Source organism: Dipodomys ordii, unplaced genomic scaffold (assembly GCF_000151885.1).
Source record: "Dipodomys ordii isolate 6190 unplaced genomic scaffold, Dord_2.0 Scaffold98, whole genome shotgun sequence".
NCBI classification, from domain to species: domain Eukaryota; kingdom Metazoa; phylum Chordata; class Mammalia; order Rodentia; family Heteromyidae; genus Dipodomys; species Dipodomys ordii.
In genome coordinates this window covers 4,803,168-4,822,086 of record NW_012267314.1, presented here as the reverse complement: position 1 = coordinate 4,822,086, position 18,919 = coordinate 4,803,168, and the positions used below count along the sequence as shown (strand labels likewise).

The 18,919-nt window shown below is 44.4% G+C and overlaps 1 protein-coding gene across 1 annotated transcript in view; it reads left to right on the top strand.

Moving 5' to 3' along the window:
- The window catches only part of Ppp1r14c (protein phosphatase 1, regulatory (inhibitor) subunit 14C), a 111,294-nt gene that overhangs the window by 75,283 nt on the left and 17,092 nt on the right, over nucleotides 1-18,919 (top strand). Inside the window, exons 4-5 of the mRNA XM_013026932.1 lie at nucleotides 16,724-16,807; nucleotides 18,587-18,619. Of these exons, the coding sequence (XP_012882386.1) occupies nucleotides 16,724-16,807; nucleotides 18,587-18,619 (117 nt within the window). The remainder of the gene's footprint in view (nucleotides 1-16,723; nucleotides 16,808-18,586; nucleotides 18,620-18,919) is intronic.

Genomic DNA, 18,919 nt, shown 5'->3' with positions numbered 1-18,919 from the left:
ACGATGAGAAAGAAGGACAAGAGATGGGAAGTGGAATAATGGAACCTACTTGCACATGGCAGATGATGGGTGAAGAGGAGGGAGGGGAGCAGATAAAGGACAGGGGCAGATGTGCACATCTGGAGGAATACTACTTTTTGCTTGGCTCACTCACTTGGGCAGGCCATTCTGATTGTGGATAACCATTACTGAGGACTCTCCACTTCCTTTTCCTGCCATTCATCTCATGTAAAACTGTTCTGAGCCTTCTCCTTCAGGCTCTTGGTTATTCTTCAGAAGTCAATGAATTCCTAAGAGATATCCTCATCTCCTTTTTCTTGAAATCTGTCTTTCCTTCTGACTTCTTCCCTGTTATCCCAAGAAATGGTTACTCAACGAATCCCAAATCCTTTTGAGACTCTGGAGATTATAAGGATTTGAGCCAAGAATTACATAGCAAGCCTCTGTTTGTTTTATATCTGGAAAATATGGGCAGAATGATACTGCAAGGAGGATTTTAAGTGATGTATGTGATTTGATGATAAGAACAAAATTTTTTCTGTTGCAGTTGATAAGACAATTGTAAAATGTTCTTTCCCATTAATTAAAGAAAGAACTCTGCTTATTTACCTCACAACAATTGACTGTTGATAGGATTTTTAAAAGATGTTACTTTAAATAATGAGATAGCTTTTGTTGACACTATTTGACACATTATTTAGCTTACTTTGGCCTTGCCTCATGTTGCCTTTCGCACAAGTGATTTTGCCTTTTGTTAACTTGATAAAATGTCTGCTTGACCTGCTGTAAAATGTAAGAGGTACCTATAATTTGTCATATTGGTGAAGAACCTGTCTTGTTTATTTGAACTGCTTGTTATTTTTTATCATGACAGTGAAAATACAGAAGTCTACTTGTTTAACATACTTGTGTTACAGGTTAGAATGACTATTTATTGATTAATTGTTTTATCTAGGCCAGTACTGGGGCTTGAACTCAGGGCTAGAACACTCTTCCTTAGCTTTTTCACTTAGGACTGGCTATCTATCACTTAAACTACAGATTCACTTCTGGCTTTTTACTGGTTAGTCTCTTGGATTTGTTTGCCCGTGTTGGCTTTGAATCTTAGTTCTCAGCTTTCAGTTTACTGAGTAGTTAGGATTACAGGCATGGGCCACACAGCATATACACAAATAAAAAGTGAGATTGAGCCCACTCTTAAACAGAACAATTGCTCCTGAAGGCTCACCATCTGGGATGAATCTATAAATGAGGGCAAGATTAGAATATGTTTCCAATTTCCCTTGCATTTTTTTCTCACAACCTTCTATAATATAACTTGTGTGACATTGTGCATCATTCTTGGTCAATTCTAAGAGGACGTTTAAGTATCCATGTGGTTCTGTGGGTTTCTCTTATTGCTAAAACCTGAATAGTCTAGAAAGTGTTTGAACCATAGTTTTAGGCCTAAGCATCTTATTTTGGAGGGAGCTTCAGTTTCTCTCGTCAGAATGCAGTCTCGTGTGAGCATGCGTGTTGGGAACCGTACTGAGAGGGGAGCTCAGAAGTGAATGAAACACAATCCTTTGTCTTCAGGGAGCCTAGTTTGCTGTGGGAGAACACAGATGCACATCTTCATGTTTTGTTTTCATACGTAACATAACATTTACCATCTTAACCATTTGTAAGTGTTCAATTCAGTGGCACTAAGTATATTCACATTGTTGCACAACCATTCCCACCACTCTCATTTCCAGAACTTTCTCATTCTCCCAAACGGAGAGGATGTTTCCTTTCATGGTGGATTTTGGCATAAGATTTTCCCCAGAGTTATGCGGGCCAGAGGACAGGAAACTCCTTGTGCTGGTGCACTGTCAAGTCAAGATCAGGGACAGTGGTCAGTCCCAGTGGCCTTTGCCCCATTTCTTGATGTGTAGCTGACACCCAAGGCTGTTCAGCATTGGCCACTGTCTGGGCTGAAGAACATGTGTCTGAAGCCAGATGTTTCTCTCCTGGGCATAGAGATGGAGAAGAACTGTGGTTCTCATGGACCCTACCATTTCTCAATTGGAACCCTGACTTTTAGAAGGGAACTATCATAATGTAGTCTTACTATAACCACTTAGCTACTAGCCAATCTGCCTGGAACAGCCTAGAAGCTGGCTAGGATTTATGATCACTGGGGGCAACCAGGCAACCATAAATCTGGAGCCCTGGTCTACCTTTCAACAACTGAGCAAGCTTACTGCTGCAAAGAACCACTGGGACTCACAGTAAATCATTTAACCAGTTGCTCCGCAGATAATCGTGGAGTGCCTGCTAGGTGTGAGATGATTTATGTCCCCTTCCCTCCCCTCCCCTCCCCTCCCTTCCTCTTTTTCCTTCCTCCATTTTCCCTTCCTCTTTTCCTTTTCTCCATTTTCCCTTCCTCTTTTCCCTTTCTCCATTTTTCTCTTCCTCTTTTCCCTTTCTCCATTTTCCCTTCCTCTTTTCCCTTTCTCCATTTTCCCTTCCTCTTTTCCCTTTCTCCATTTCCCTTCCTCTTTTCCCTTCCTCTATTTTTCCCTTTTCCTTTTCTCCATTTTTCTCTTCCTCTTTTCCCTCTTTCCATTTTTCTCTTCCTCTTTTCCCTTTCTCCATTTTCCCTTCCTCTTTTCCCTTTCTCCATTTTTCTCTTCCTCTTTTCCCTTTCTCCATTTTCCCTTCCTCTTTTCTTTTTCCCCATTTTCCCTTCCTCTTTTCCCTTTTTCCATTTTCCCTTCCTCTTTTCCCTTTTTCCATTTTTTCCCTTCCTCTTTTCCCTTTCTTCATTTTTTCTCTTCCCTTCTTCCTTTCTTGTGCAGGTACTAGAGCTTGAACTCAGGCCCTGAACACTTTCATTTGGTGTTTTTGCTCAAGGCTGGATCTCTATCACTTAAGCCACAGCTCCACTTCCAGCTTTTAGGGAGTTAATTGGAGATAAGAGTCTCACTGGGAGCTAAAAAAATAGAATGAAAGAAAGACAGCCTCTTCAGTAAATGGTGCTGGCAAAATTGGTTAACTACTTGTAGAAAACTAAAGCTAGATCCTTATATATCACCCTGTACCAGAATCAACTCCAAATGGATCAAAGACCTTAGAGTCAAAGCAGACACTCTGAAAACATTACAGGATGGAATAGGAGAAACCCTAGGTGTCCTTGGCACAGGCCGAAATTTTCTTAATAGAGACCCAGAAACACAACAAATCAAAGAAAGGTTGGACAAATGGGATTTCATGAAATTGCAGAGCTTCTGCATGGCAAAGGACATAGCTAGCAAGATCAATAGAAAGCCCACAGATTGGGAGAAGAACTTCACTAGCCATACAAGGAACAAGGGTCTCATATCTAAAATATACTTGGAACTCAAAAAATTAAATCCTTCAACAACAAATCTTCAAAGAAACAACTGCCCAATAAATAAGTTGGTTAAAGACTTAAAGAGAAACTTCTCTGAAGAGGAAAGAAGAATGGCCAATAGACACATGAAGAAATGCTCAACCTCCCTAGCCATAAAAGAAATGTAAATCAAAACAACATTAAGATACCACCTCACTCCAGTTAGAAAGGCTATAATCAAGAACTCTAATAACAACAGATGCTGGAGGGGATGTGGACAGAAGGGAACCTTATTGCATTGTTGTTGGGAGTGTAAACTTGTTCAACCACTTTGGAAAGTAGTATGGAGGTTCCTCAAAAGACTTCACATAGAACTCCCCTATGATCCAGCAATCCCACTTTTGGGCATTTACCCAAATGTTCACGAACAAGACCACACTAAAGCTACCAGCACGACTATGTTTATTGCAGCCTTATTTACCATAGCTAAGATATGGAACCAACCCAGATGTCCCTCAGTAGATGAATGGATCAAGAAAATGTGGTATATATACACAATGGAATTCTATGCCTCCATCAGAAAGAATGACATTGGCCCATTTGTTAGGAAATGGAAAGACTTGGAAAAAATTATATTAACTGAATTAAGCCAGGCCCAAAGAAACATAGGTCCTATGGTTTCCCTTATTTGCAATAACTAGTATATGTCTGAGTCAAGCAGAAAAGGTCAGATAAGTTGATGTTAGGGAAATGAACCCTAAGATATGTATTCAAATGTTTTTTTCTTTCATGCAATTGTTTCTAACACATTTGTAAGATTATTTCTTTGTTGCTTTGTATGTCCCTCCCCCACAGTATAACCCCTGCTTTCACTGTATATGATGTGGGTGTAATTTGTGGAGGGGAAGGGAAAAAACAAATCGTTTAAATAGGGATACAGGTGGACCCATTGTAACAATGAGATGTACAAGTCATTATGTCAAAAACGAACTTTACAACTTTGGGGGAAGGGATGGGAAGGGGAAACAAAGGAGGAGGCTACAATGCTTGATAAGAAATGTACTCATTATCTTGCCCATGTAATTGTAACCCCTCTGTACAATATTTTCACAATAAAAAAAAAAAAGAGTCTCACTGACTTTCTGGCTTGGGTTAGTTTACCCCAAGATCCTCAGACCTCAGCCTTCTGAGTTGCTAGGATTATAAGTGTGAGCCACTAGGCCAGGCTATTCTTTCTTTTAGGTCAGTATCTATCAGGAGGAGAAAGCAAGGCCCAGATTCTACAAACCTTAATTTTGTTCCAACGGCTCTTATTAGTCTTTGTTAATCTTCTAGGTTGTTTTGAGTTTGTCATCCTCAATCCAAAGTGTTCCCTGGACAGGAGAAAATCAATAAGGCTTTGGGGAAATATTCTCAGTAACATAGATAGGTGTAAATTATTTCCTCCGTAACTTTGCCACCATTTTTATCTTTGGTAGAAAAAAGAAAATCAATTCATTTGTTAAAATAAGACATCCCTTTTCATCTGTCATTCTTGCCTCTAATAATTGGAGTTTCTGTTCTAATAGAGAAAGGAACAGATGTAGGGGAGATAACAACTTGCTTTCTTGATAGTTGGAATTTGCTTTGTGATTGAGTCAGAATAACAAAATAACAACAACAAATGGCATTAAAAAATTGTTGGCGCATTATTCTATGCTTCTTGCCTGGAATCTAAGGTAAAACTACCCACAACAGTGTTCACAGCCTTTGTGGAAGAAAGAATTCCTTGGGAATCTTAAGGGGTCTGAAAGGCCCTTCTTTCCCCTATGGACTTGGCCTTCTACCATGCCGTGGACCAAGGCCTGACCTTATGCATCTTGGTTTGCCTCTTCAGCTCCCTGAAATGTATCTCGTAATCTTGGGGAACATGCCAGTCTCAGTGGAGGGATGGCAAGAGGTTACAAGGATTGTCTGCTGCCCTTGCCTTCCTCAAGCCTTGGAGAAGGAGAGCTTGGGGGCCATTTTGTGGGAGAGGAAAAAGCTAGGAGAGGAGCGCAGCTCAGCACTTGGCCTGATGAATGTAGGTCCAGGCATGGGGCAGGGCTGACTTTCTAGGGAGCACTTGTCTTGCATCAAGGAGCAGTAAATATTTGAATTGAATCGCATGTTTACTGTCTGCCTGGGGTCTGTGAGGTTAGGGAGGAGAACGCAGGGGGCCTAAAACGAGCTGACTGCTTCAGATATTGGCAAGTTGCTGGCTTCCAGATGGTTGTGGGAGGCCTGGGGTAGGCCTCTGGGTCACTGAAGCATGGTAGAGAAAAGAGATGGCCCTGTTTCCAGTGGGGTGGCAATCTGCTATGACATCTGTCCCCTGCCTGCCTCAGTGGTGGAGGGAGGAGGGCCTGGATGTTTACTTGGCTTTCTGTCCCCCTGCCTTGACTTCATGGCTGTCAGAGGCCCTTCCTGAGCACAGTGAGGTAGAGGACAACGCCACGAAGGGACCAGTCAGGGTTCCCTTTGCAAGTCCTGCTTCTCTAGTAGTCTCTTTTCTACCTAGTTTTGAGCTTGCCTCATCCTGGGGTGAAGACCCACGTGATCAGGACTGCCCGTGGCAGAGCAGCTCAGCCCTGATCACATCTAGACAGCCCCAGTGGTCCTCACACTCCTGAGCTTTGCGTCCATGCCACTGGGCAAGGTGTCTTCTTGTACAGCTGTCGGCCTCTCTCATTATCACTTGCTTATACTTTGTCTAGTTCTCTAGTTCTGTGCCCTAAATTGTAGGTGGGGGTCATATGCTAATTTTCTCCTCCATGTATGTATGTATGTATGTATTTATTTATTTATGCTGGTCCTGGGACTTGAACTCAGGGCCTGGGTGTTGTCCCTGCGCCTCTTTGTGCTCCATGCTAACACTCTACCACTTGAGCCACAGCTCCACTTCCAGCTTTTCTGAGTAGTTTATCAGAGATAGGAGTCTCACGGGTTTTCCTACTAGGGCTGGCTTTGAACCACGAATATTAGATCTAAGACTCCTGAGTAGCTAGGATTACAGATGTGTGTCACCAGCACCCAGCTTCTCCTCCTTCTTACTGGCATTACTGGGAATTGGACCTAAGAGTAACTGCTCTACCACTTGAGTCAGTGCCACCGCCCCCAACCTTTTTTTTTGTTTGTAGTTTGTTTAAGAAATGAGGTCTCTTGCTTTGAGATAGTGTTTTGCTAACTTTGCCTGGGATGACCTGGAACTTGTGATGCACCTGCCCTCCTTCTTTCCTTATCACCATTGTCAGTGGAATAGCTTTGGTTTCGGAACTTCTGGAGCAGTGCTCTACAAGGCTAATTGACTGTGACTCTTCACTGTTGGTTCTTGAGCTACTTAACTTAGATTTTAAGATGCACTGGTTCTAGAGAGGTTTCCAGGAAACTGAAGTTTTATATGTTCACAGGGGGATTCAGAGGCAGGAATTTCATGATAAAGAGCCCCTTTTCACCCATGGCTCATGCCTGTAACCCTAGCTACTTAGCCAGTCTGGGCAAGAAACTCCATGACTCTTGTCTCCAATTAAATCACAGAAAAAGCTGGAAGTAGTGTTGTGGCTTAAGTGGTAGAGTACTAGCCTTGAGCAAACGGAGCTCAGAAACAACATCCAGGCCCTGGGTTCAAGCTTCAGGACTGGAAAAAAAAAGCCCCTTTCTAGGTTTTTTGCTGAAGTGCCTGACTTGAGTGTGTACCTCCAAAATTCAGGTGCTAAAATTGAATGGCCAGCATCATAGTACCGTCACTAGAGGGTTGGCCATGAGTACTTCTTTCTTGTAAATGGGATGAAGGTTCTTCTACAAGAGGCTTTGTGGAGTATGCTTTTCCTTCTTCCGTTTGCCATGTGAGTTTATAGTGGTCCTCCCCTTTGGTGAGCACAGAAACAAGCCACCACCTTTGGTGCATAGACTATGCCTTGATCTTAGACATCTCAGGAGTCCAGAACTATGAGAAATAATTTTCTGCTCTTCGTAAAGTATCCAGTCTGTGGTATTTTGTTATAGTAGCATAAATGAGTCAAGACAAGGTACTCTTTGAGATTTTCCAAGTGAGGAACAAATACTAATAACAGAAACCCTGGCTCGTTTCCACGCCTTTCATGTTAAACCTGAGACGTTGTTCATGTTTTGATTTCCTTGTTCTGCTGCCTTCAGTCCTCTAGGTATGCCTTAAAGATTGGAAGAAGAAAGAATGGGTGTGCGGAAGCCAGTTCCTGGGGTAGCTTCATTAGAGATGACGTCTCTGCCTTGGACATGGTAGTAAAAGGTGCAGACTGCAGCACCTTCCGCCAGAGAAGCAATGGCCTTGGTGGAGATTCGCCTGTGGGCCAGGGAGAGAAGGGATCAGACAGGCTCACGAGGAGCCATGTTGCCTGCACAGAGCACATTATGACATGTTCATGACTAAGACAACTATATACAAAGGTCTCCCAGACCCACACCAAAAGCTTAAGTGGTTTGTTTGGGGACTGGCCTGTTGGTAACAGTGGAATTTAACTAAAGGCAGTTGGACCCCATGTCTAGGTCCTGCCCTCTCACTCTGGTGTAACGGTGGTACCAAGCATGAGCTCTTCTTTCCTTCCCTCCCATGGAGTGGAAAGAGGGAAGTAAAGAAAGGGCTTTCTGAGCTGGGCAATGGTGGCTCACGCCTGTAATCCTAGCTACTCAGAAGGCTGAGATCTGAGGATCGAGGTTCAAAGCCAGCCCGGGCAGGAAAGTCCGTGAGATTCTTATCTCTATTAATAAAGCACTAGAAAATCAGAAGTGGCGCTGTGGCTCTGAAGAGTGCAGGGACAGTGCCCAAGCCCAGAGTTCAAGCCCCACGACCGACAAAAAAAAAGGGGGAGGCTTTCTAGAAAGTTCCTCATCTTCATGCAGAATAGTCTGGCTCCCCAGCATTAAATCTGTGTTCCTCTCCATGTCCCTCCCTGTGTCTGACTCTGCCATGCAAGCCAGGTACCACTGAAGAGAGAGCCCTGGCCCCAGCTGCTTCTCCCGAGTTGAACCCACACCTCCAGCTCCAGGCCTGCCCTCCCTCACTTGAACCCTCATCTGTTCTGAGGGTTGACACAGGCTGTGGTCAGCTGAGACCCTACCTTCTCTTATGGAGGACTGGGAAGGAAGCAGTATTCCTTAGTGATTCCTTCCCTGCTAGGGCAGTGCCTTGTGTCTCTGGGACAGTTCTACACACAGTCATTCGGCAGTTTACGACCTGGGTCCGTCTCAGGTGGCCAGATATGGATTGACTCACCTGCGACCTTTCACATATGATCAGCGCAGCAGTGTTGGTGACGATGTTCCCAGGCACTGTTGCCACCACAAAAGCAGTCTTAGTTTAAAAAAAAAATGTATATATATATATATATATGGAAATAGTACAGTGGCTGAAGTGGTGGAGCGTTAGCCTTGAGCACAAAGAGGCTCAAGCCAGAACCCAGGCCCTGAGTTCAAGCCCCACAACTGACATATATATTAGACTATTGTTAGTGTTTCCAGTTAACAGAACCATTGGGCAGAAACCAGAAGCTTCTCATCTACTTTTGTTCCCCTCCCTTCACTGCAGCTTCCTGTTGTATGAGTATCTTGCATGGACATGGGATACTGGCTACCCTGACATGACCATCTTGAGGCCTGTTTTAACCAAACCCCAGCGTTTTCTCTGAGCTCATTCTCTGTGATGTCTATGTGCATGAATGTTCTCAGATTTAACAAATGTGTGGTGACAAGCATCTACCTTTTAAGATGGTCCAGGATAAATAATGACCCATGTTCTTTATGGTCGTCACAGTGGCCCCTGGCAAACATCGCATTGATCTTTCAATGACCTCCACAGCTCCATGCTTCCTCAATGTCCTGTAGTTGGGCCTGTCCAGTATGGAGTCCTTCCCTCCACGTTGGCTCTCTCATGCAGTAAGGTACATTGACGGTTCCTCTATGAGATTTTGTGGCTCGATAATCCATAGTCTTCTAAACCAGAAATTTCAGGGCACAGGCTGAATCTCTGGATGGGATTCACAGTTGCCTTTTAGTCTCTGCCAAGTGACTCCACAGACTTTTCTCCATCTCACTTTCTGTGCAGTCAAGAACACATTGGGCCATAGTCTGCCTGAGACAGGAAGAGGGAAGCGTCCAGATGCAGTGCTGTATGTAGGAAACTCAATGACGAGGGGGCCTCTGATTGTGCTGGGAATGGCTCCATCTTGAGCCATGTGGAGATAGCTTTGCATTGCCTTTGTGCTGCTGCTGGGCAATGTTTCTAGCCTAAGAACATTCTGCTTAGCTCCTGTGTATTTCCGTTAGAAAGGTAGATATGGGCCATTTTCTCTCAGACCCCTATCTCTGAGTTACTAGGAAGCAATATGGAGCCTGGTATGTCTTTTTAGGGACAGACTGGACTACTGTCACCTCTTCTTCTTGGATGATAGCAATTATTTGTGTCAGAACACTTCTTTGATTTACCCAACATCCTTATGCATGGCCTGTGACCCAGTCCCACTGTGAGTATATTGATGGGCTGCTCAGACTGAAGGCTTGAGCTAATAGCTTTTCCTGAATGAACAGGAAGTGAGTCTGCCTTTGGGGGATGTATGTCCCCATATCTGCACTCTCCTGCACCACAGGAAATGCTGGGGTTTCCTGGCAGGTGCTGCGATGGAGAGCTGGGGTTTTGCGGGCAGGCACCGTGGGTGTAAAGATGGTGGCCCCAGTACTCTGCCTCTCGAGAGAGCCTTTGGGAGTTTTTCATATCTTCACTCAAGGTGTGGCTGAGAAGGTGATCTTTGTCATTATCACCAACTATCTCAGGATCAACCGCCCGGCTTCTTTGTCATGTTGGCACCAACGACGAGCAGCTGTGCGTGTCCAGGGCTCCTAGAAGTGCAAAATGTTATTGCTTCCAGAAAGCTCTGCACCTGGGGAATTTTGCTTGCCTTTTCTTTTCTTCCCTTCTATTCCTGGTGGCTCTGAACAAGTCAGTGATATGTTCGGTCTTTTGTGGCAATTTCCAGGCATTGACAGACAAGGATTCTGACAGAGACATTCACATAAGGCATGTGTATTTTTTTTTTTAGGAGAATAATCAACTGATCGCATGCACCCAGTCCTCTGGTGTCCACGGAGCTCATTTGCCATGTATTGGGCTTGCCCTGTGGGTCTGGGTGTGGCATGGTAGCTCTTCATCCCTCTGGAGTGGGTATAGGCCTGTTTGATGAGATTGGGAAATAGGAAATACTTGTTTCCACAAGCTGCAGTTGGAAGATGTGGATTTAAACCTTGGCCTGTCTCTCTATGCTCCGGATTTACCTTTACCCAGCCCTGGCCCACAGTGTCTCCTCTGGACTGAGCATCTGTGAAAGCCTGTGGCTCAGGCAGTAATGCTGAAGTTTGGATCTTTTAAGTTCCATCCTGTGTTTTGCTCATCCAAATTCCCTGGCATTCTCTTTTTATTATCTTTAGGTAGTTGCAGAAAGGGCCTGCAAATCAACATGTCAGTTTATGAGTACAATGCATCTTTAATTTTTTAAATTGTTGTTATACAGGTGATACACCAGAGGGGTTACAGCTGCTATTTAAGTCAGGTAAAGGATACATTTCTTTTTTGGACAATGTTACCCCTTTTCTTGCTCTCTCTCAATTTCTCCCTCCCAGCCCCACCCACAAGCTGTATAGTTCATTTTCAACATAGTGTCTAGTGAGTACCCCTGCTGAGTACAAGGTAACTTGGTGAATAACATCCTCTTATTCTGCAAGGAAATGGCCTTGTGAGCCATTGAGACAGAGTGTGGCATGTAGCTCACCATTTCTATCTGACTTGGCATCTTTGTCTAAGTCTTTTCATTAAAAAAATCTAACCATGACTAGAGAGCAATGATCTCTCTCCAGGGACACTTCTGTGCTCCAGTGAATTGCTAAAGGTAGGGAGAAATTGGGGGGTGAAGGAGGCAGGCTCTGCAGTGCCAGTGATGCCCATGTAGCCCTGTTGGGTGAAAAGAAAAATGTTAGGTGGTGAGTGGCTCTTCCAGCTTCACTTGGTGCGAAGGAGGCACTAAGATATTAAATTTGTATATGAAATCCACCCCCTGGCCTTTCTCTCGCTAGCCTGTGATGGCTGCCATAACTCTGCTCACTGCTGCTGCCTGTGTGCAAGTGGGCACCAAGCCTGGGGCGTAGGGCAGTCAGCAGAGCATTCTTAGACGATGTGTGTTTCAAGGATTGCCATTAGGATGAACACAGGATGTGTAAACATTTCACAGAGAGCTCACATAATCCCAAGGATTCAGACTTGTTTTAAGCCTCCTACACAGGCCCTCCCCCCACTCCCCGCCACCCTCTCCCTCAGGCTTATAGAATGGCGAACTGTCACACATTTGGCTGTTTTCCGTAGTAGCTGGGGTTTACTGCTTCCCACACCCCCTCCTCCTGCTGCCCCCGGTCTCTCTCTCTCAGCTGCTACCGTTTGTGCAGTAGTGTAGTCCCATGGGGTTTTCTCATCCCTATTTAGGGATGGAGACTGCCACAAACTCCTGTTATGCTGTGTCCCACCCATGTGGTCTGAAAACCATTTGTGTGTGTGTGTGTGTGTGTGTGTGTGAGTGAGAGGCAGAGAGAGAGAGGGAGAGAGAGAGAGAGAGAGAGGAGAGAGAGAGAGTGTACTGGGGCTTAAACTCAGGGCCTGGCACTGTCTCTTAGCTTTTTTAGTTCAAAATTAATGCTCAACAGTTACTTGAGCAACAGCACCACTTCTGTGTGTGTGTGTGTGTGTGTGTGTGTGTTAAGATCAGAGTCTCATAGACTTTCCTGCCTAGACTAGCTTTGAACCGTGATCCTAAGATCACCAGCGCCTGTCCTGAAACCCATTTTGATTCATTTCCAGCTAAGTTTTAGCTTGATTGTTCCTATCTGTTCCTCACTGTTAGGACAGGGTGAACAGCATTTTTTAAAAGCTTGTAAGACACATCCCAGGGTATAACTCTTCTGGGGCATTTATGTGTGGGGGTGTTCGTGGTATGGCATACATGAATGTGTGTGTTACACTCATGTGCATGCATGTGTGTGAGTGGTATACAGGTACTGTGCATGTGAGTGTATGTATAGTGTGGAATGTATGTGAATATATGTGCGTTCTATATGAGTGCATATGTTGACACGTGGATGAGTGTGAATGTACATATGGGTGTGTGTGTGTGTGCACGTGTTACTGTGCATGTGTACACACATGTGCATAGTATTGTGCATGCAGGTGTATGTGTCTTCATGGCATGGTGTGTGTGTGAGTGCTTATATTCACAGTGGCATGCATGCAGGTGTGTGTGTGTGTGTGTGTGTGTGTGTGTGTGTGTGGCCAGAGGTATTCCATTGCTGCATTGGTGCCAGCACCTCTGTGAGCTCTTGGTCACTGCAGCTATGTGCAGGTGCTGCCTATCCAGGTCTGTGCCCTGTCACTCAGTCACACCGTCCTGCAGGGCATCGTTGGTGGCACAGCCTGGGTATCCTGCTGCTGCTTCAGAGTTGTGGTGAGGCTAGAACTGTCTGAACTTCTGGCCAGTTAGTGTCTTCCTGGTTCTGGGTCTGCTCTTTGCTTTCTCCTCTCTCGTACAGCTCACCTCCATTCTCCCTCCCTGTTTACCTCTTTCGAAGCCCTTCCTTTTGCTCTTGCTGTGACTCCTATTCCTTCCCCATTGCCTCAAGCCAGGATGAATGGCCTGAGCCTGCGGCTGGCCAGCTCTTCCCTCTGTCCGCCCGTCTCCTTGCTCAGGAGTCTTCTGTGGCTTTGGTCCCTGCAGGGCAGGGCAATGTTGCCTGTGGGCCGATGGATTTTGTTTGTCAACTTTTTTTTTTAATTGAGATTCTTTTTTAAAAAGTGTTTTATATAAAAAGTTTTTATATAACTGTTTTGAGCTTTTCCCGAAAACTTGGGAAATCTAGCCTCACCGAGCACTTATTCCTAAGAGGCCAGAAAGTAGGGGTGGCTGGCTTCCTCCTGCCTTTCCCTGGCCATGTGCAGCTTGCCACACACTCCACTGTGCCCTAATAACCCCTCCATTTGCCATGTTGCTGTCATCTGCCTTCAACACATTAATATTGGTAGCTCAGCACTGTGGATCTGTCTATATCTATACTCAGAATGCACTATGTATTTCTTGTTGTCTAAGTGTTCTTTGCCTCTAAATCCATGCAGTTCTGCTACCCGTGAAACCACTCACCTGCCCAGGAGGATGTTCCTCTCTCCCAGAATCACTTTGGGTTATCTCTGGTGTTTGGTGATATTGTTTGTTTACTGGAGTTGTGCCGAGGCTGGCCGGGGCCTCCCAGTGCTTGGTACACAATGCCCTCATGATGGGTTCTCAGACTAGATATATGACTAGAACAATGCCTAGAGATGCTCCAGGCTTGGTTCTATAGGTACCACCAGGAGGCCCTGACCAATGAGGAATGGTGTTAACTAGTAATTTTCCCCAGTGGCTCTAAGACCCTTGTTTCACCTCTGTCACTAGAACCCCATTCTGGGGAAACATCTTTAATGTGGGGCAAATAAACCCTAATGCAGTGGAACTAATACTCCATGGTGGGGGGTGGGTGCCTTTACTCCCCTGTATGTGATGGGATCTGTCACAAAGGCCATTTGGCTGCATTGCTTTGAGATCAGCATACAGAACACAAGAGTGAAGAGCCCCTCCATGCCTTTGAAATCACAGCATTGGACTCACAGTTTGGCGTTCCTGGTGTGAATGCGAGCTTGATGCTGAGTCTGCTGGAGTAATGAGCCAGTCAGATTGTCAGGAAGATTGTTGGGGCTACTTTTTGCATCAGCTTAACCTCTTGGAAGCCCAGGATTTCACAGCCACATGCCCTTGGGTATCAGAATGACCTTGAGAATACCCAGCATTTCTTGTATTTATGGGATTTCTCTTTGAAAGGGGAGAGGGGCTGGAGGGTGAGTGGGCTCTGAGGGCAGTGCTGTCCAACAGGACATGATGACAAGGTGGGGTGAATCTACGTTTTCTAGTGCAGTCACCAGGCCCTTTGCCTGTGGCCAGTGTGACTGGTGAGAGTTCATTGTTGTAAGCCTAGCTCTCTAGGGGGAAGGGGTCAGAAGTAATATCTTATAGTGAGCTATGCACATGCCTAATGAGAGGACAGTTGGCTAGAGGTGTCTTCTACCTGGGGTGGAACACTGGCTCTATTCGTCAAAGTTCACTTTACCAAGGTTGGCCTGGTATCACAAAGGTTTGTTTCGGTGTTGTTTGTCAGGAGACCTACTGCCTTGCCGTTCTGAGGAGAGCTTACTGCTCTTTTATTTCCTTTAACAGCAGCCAACTCCAAGCTTCCCTTTGCTGCAATTCCTTAAGAAAGTTCTTTTCCTTTCCTTGATCTCATTAAATCCTAAATATATGCTCTGAGTGCACAGAGTATAAATACTATTTCGGGGGAGTGGAACAAAATAAAGGGGAGGCCGTGTAGACTGCTGCACAGATGGAAACGTGTGGGTTTATCTGTTTTGCTTGGCTCCTTTTGAATAGAATCAGCGGAGACCTGCCTTTATATGGTAGTTAGTAAAACTGCATCGTGCTGTAGAGATAGCTGAATTAATCTGCACTTTTCAGAACACACACGCAGTATCCAACCAGGGGCTGGTTCACCTTGTCCTCATTAGCCATTAGACTGGTGATGCCTATGGGTGGCCTGTCCTCCCAGAGGCCCTACAAGAGCACTCTGCATTCGTGTATGGCCCACCTATTTTTCTGTAGCCCACTGCTGTGTTTGTGTTTGTGATACACTGGTTCTTTCATTGTGGACACTCTGGAAGAAAGCTAAGCTGTTTTCTTTCAAGCTATACACGAAAGCACTACCTCTTGCTATTTGGGGCCCACTATGGTTGGAATATGAAATGTCTCCCACATGTTCACGTGTTGTACACTTGGTCCCCAACTAGTGACTGCACTATTTCAAGAGATTCTGGAAACCACAGGAGGTCTAGTTGGAGGAATCAAGATGGGCCCTGAAGTTATTCCTGGTCCCCAGTCCCTTCCTAGCTCTGCCTACTTGCTGTCCTCCATGAGCTGCACAGCTTCCTCCTCCATGCATCCCGCCGTTGTGCGGACTGGCCTCACCACAGACCCAGATTCAACAGCAACCAAGGACCATGGATCGAAATCTCTGAAACTAGGAGCTATAATAAATGGTTCCTCCTTTTAAGTTGCTTAGGTCAGGCATTCTGGCAAAGTGAAAAGAAAGTCTTTCCAATAAAGGGTTCCCTAGTATCTCCTGTTCTCCCCTGTCAATGTTCTTTTCAGTCATGATTTCAGATACCCAAAATTAGATGGTTGGGCAGAAGAGGATCTGGGTGAAAGAAAATGAGGGTGGAGGCCCCACTTCCATTCTGTGTGGTTTCTCAGTGCTTTGACAGCCAACCGTATAAGAAGTTTGCTCACCTCCTCAGAGGTGGTTTGTCCATGTGATGTAGTAATCTTATGAAGAAACACCTTTTCTGATTCCTCTCTGCTCTGCCCACTCAGGAGTTGGCCTCCTCCTGACCTTAGCCTCTAATCTTGCTGCAGAACGCTGCCCACAGCTGCCTGCTAGAGCACTTCCTCAACCCTTACCAGTTCAGAGGAAGTAAGGGGTGCTCTGAATGGTATAGTGCCTTTCGGGGAACCCTCTTGGTGTTCAGCTGGGTTATATAACCTCTTGGAATCAGTGGTAATGCTAATGCCCCCCAAACCTGTGGCACATTGAGGTTTTCCACAGGCGCCTAAATAAAGACTAGAGTGGTTACCAAGAAAAGAATGGAAGTTAGTTAGGAAACTGCAGCACTCACTTTCTTCTCTATAATCCATCAATTCTCATTGATCACTACAGGCATGCTTTGTTCAGGAGTGGGGAACATCCATCCTTTGGGATGGAAAATCATTTCATGCATGACGAGACTGACACAGGTGCTTCTGTATGCTTCTTAGCTGCCTGTGACGCTCTACTTGTATTGATTGATAACTATGGCCTGCAAATGATATAATTATCCAAATAGCCCTTGGCAGCAAAAGTTTCCCTGCCACTGTCATCTGGAGAATAGAAAAAGGGCCATTTCTGCAATAGTACTTTTTCCTGCTTTGTGAATCTTGCTCCTTTAACTTCTCTTCATTTCCTCCCTCTGTTCTTGTTTCTATCCTTTTGCTTTCTGCTTCCTCAGGTGCTTCTCCCTTTTCTTCTTCCATTCCCGTCCTTCCTCTTTTCTTCCCCCACTCTCTCCATCCCCTTCTTACCCATAATTCCCTCTTGATGGATACTCTAGTACTTTATTTAATTCAACTTAATTGATTCAGCACAATTTAGTTCCTCCCTAAATTAAATACCCTTGTATTTCTCTCCTAGGAAGAAGAAATGCCTGATGTAGAAATTGATATTGATGATCTTCTTGATGCAGACAACGAGGAAGAGAGAGCTGTAAAATTACAGGTAAGCAGTGTTCAAAATATAGAAGTTGCCAGTTGTGGATCGTGTCATCAGAAGTGGGCATGCACTGGTTCTGTCGCATGGTGGCATTGGCATACTGTCTTTGCTTTCACAAAGCAGTTCTTGACTATAGTCCTCCAAGCACCGGAGGGGATGACTTTTTCCAGCTTGGTTTCTTGGGAGAGATCTGGTTGTGCCCTGATTATCTTCCTGGGAAGGCAGAGAACTGCAGATGTGTGAGGAGAAGGGACTCAGCCAAGCGGACACTGGGCTCTGTTCTTACAGCTGTGGATGGTATCACTCCTAAAATTAATTTCTAGAGTAGATTTCTTACAGCTCTCTATTTTTTTTGTAGATGCTCACCTGATGGCATTGTAGTGCCTCTGATGGAGGTTGAGGTGTGTCCTATTCCTTAGTGAAAAGCACTCATCTACTCCTGCACACACAGGAGGTCAAATCTATCACTTTTACATCTGCATTTGGCAGTTACTAATACTGAGTAACCTTTGACCTGCCGTTGCTCTTAATGTCCATTGATAATTTCTGTTAGTGGCAATTGGCTGTCACCAATGAGAAATGGTCACTAGGACACATCAGAGGGTACATTATAATACACTGATGTGTTTAATGTGTTAATAATTACTATTGTCTCTTGAGTGGCAGGTAGTCTCAGTTACAATAATTATGTCTCATGGCCTTCTTCACAAAAGCACAAACCAAATAAAGCAGACATCAGTTCTACAGAAAATGTGACAACAATAAGAAACTTTTCTAAGTTCAGAACTTGCAAGTATCTTTTTGAGCTGTCAACAGCATCCCACTTCTTGGTCCCCAAGTAAGTGAAGGCATTGACGCTCAAGGAGGGCAAGTCTCAAGCTTGTCTGTGACTGAATCTTGCTATGTCATTGTGATGGTCACTATCTTGAACAGGCTGTCTCGATTTTAAGAACTGGAAGTGTTTAAAATTATTATTAACCTACTAGGCAAACCAAAGGAAATGGGGGGAGGTGTGCACATAGAAAGGGGGCAAAATAAAAAGAAACCACTGGGAACCGATGGATTACAGTCTGTGTAGGAAAACTAAAGTGGAAGAGGATGTTGATTCCAGATGAGGACCATCTTGAATTTATAGTTAGTCCCATTCTCTCTACACACCATAACCTGATACCCACTCTCACTGTCACAAGCTCTTCTCAGTGAGACATCTATAATATATAATCTATCTATCTGTCTAGCTAGCTATCTAGCTATGTATCTAATCTAACAGGATATATATATATATATATGCTGTAAATAGTACATAAACTACTATTTTGCTACTCAAAAACTTGCCATGGGCTGGGAATGTGGCTCAGTGGTAGAGTGCTTGCCTAGCATTCATGAAGCCCTGGGTCTGATTCCTCAGTACCTCAGAAACAGAAAAGGCCAGAAGTGGCACTGTGGCACAAGTGGTAGAGCGCCAGCCTTGAGCACAGAGAGGCTAAGGGAAAGGCCCTGAGTTCAAGCCCCATGACTGGCAAAAAATAAAAATAAAAAATTGCCATGTACCATACATATGCACAATGTGTATATATGTGTGTGTCGAAGAACAAAGTTCTTGTACATTAATGATTTTATAGCTTTAATTGACCAACTACTGTTTTTCATGATGTTGATGATAGTCAATTAGATTTCTTGATTTAGCATTGTAAAAAATAGTAGAATGAAATAAAATGACTTTTAATTTCATTTTCAAAGTAATTTTGAAGCAATAAAACTGACTTCCTGTGTGTTTAATTCTAGGAAGCTCTTGTAGACTGCTACAAACCAACAGAGGTAAGCAAATTATCTTTCCTGAATGTTGTGTTTGAATTGGTTTTAACTAAGTCAATTTGTCTATTTTTGAAGGTAAACCACACTAATTAAATTCTGATTAGCAATTACTATTATGAGTGTGTATGTTTGCATAGTCTAACTTTATTGCCTTTCTGCCTAAATGTGTGTAGTTCAGGAAGACTTAAAACTAATGGAGTAGGGACTGATTCTTGCTTTACATTAAAAACCACACTTTAGGGCTGGGAAATTGGCTCAGTGGTAGAGCGCTTGCCTTGCATGCTTGAGGCCCTGGGTTCGATT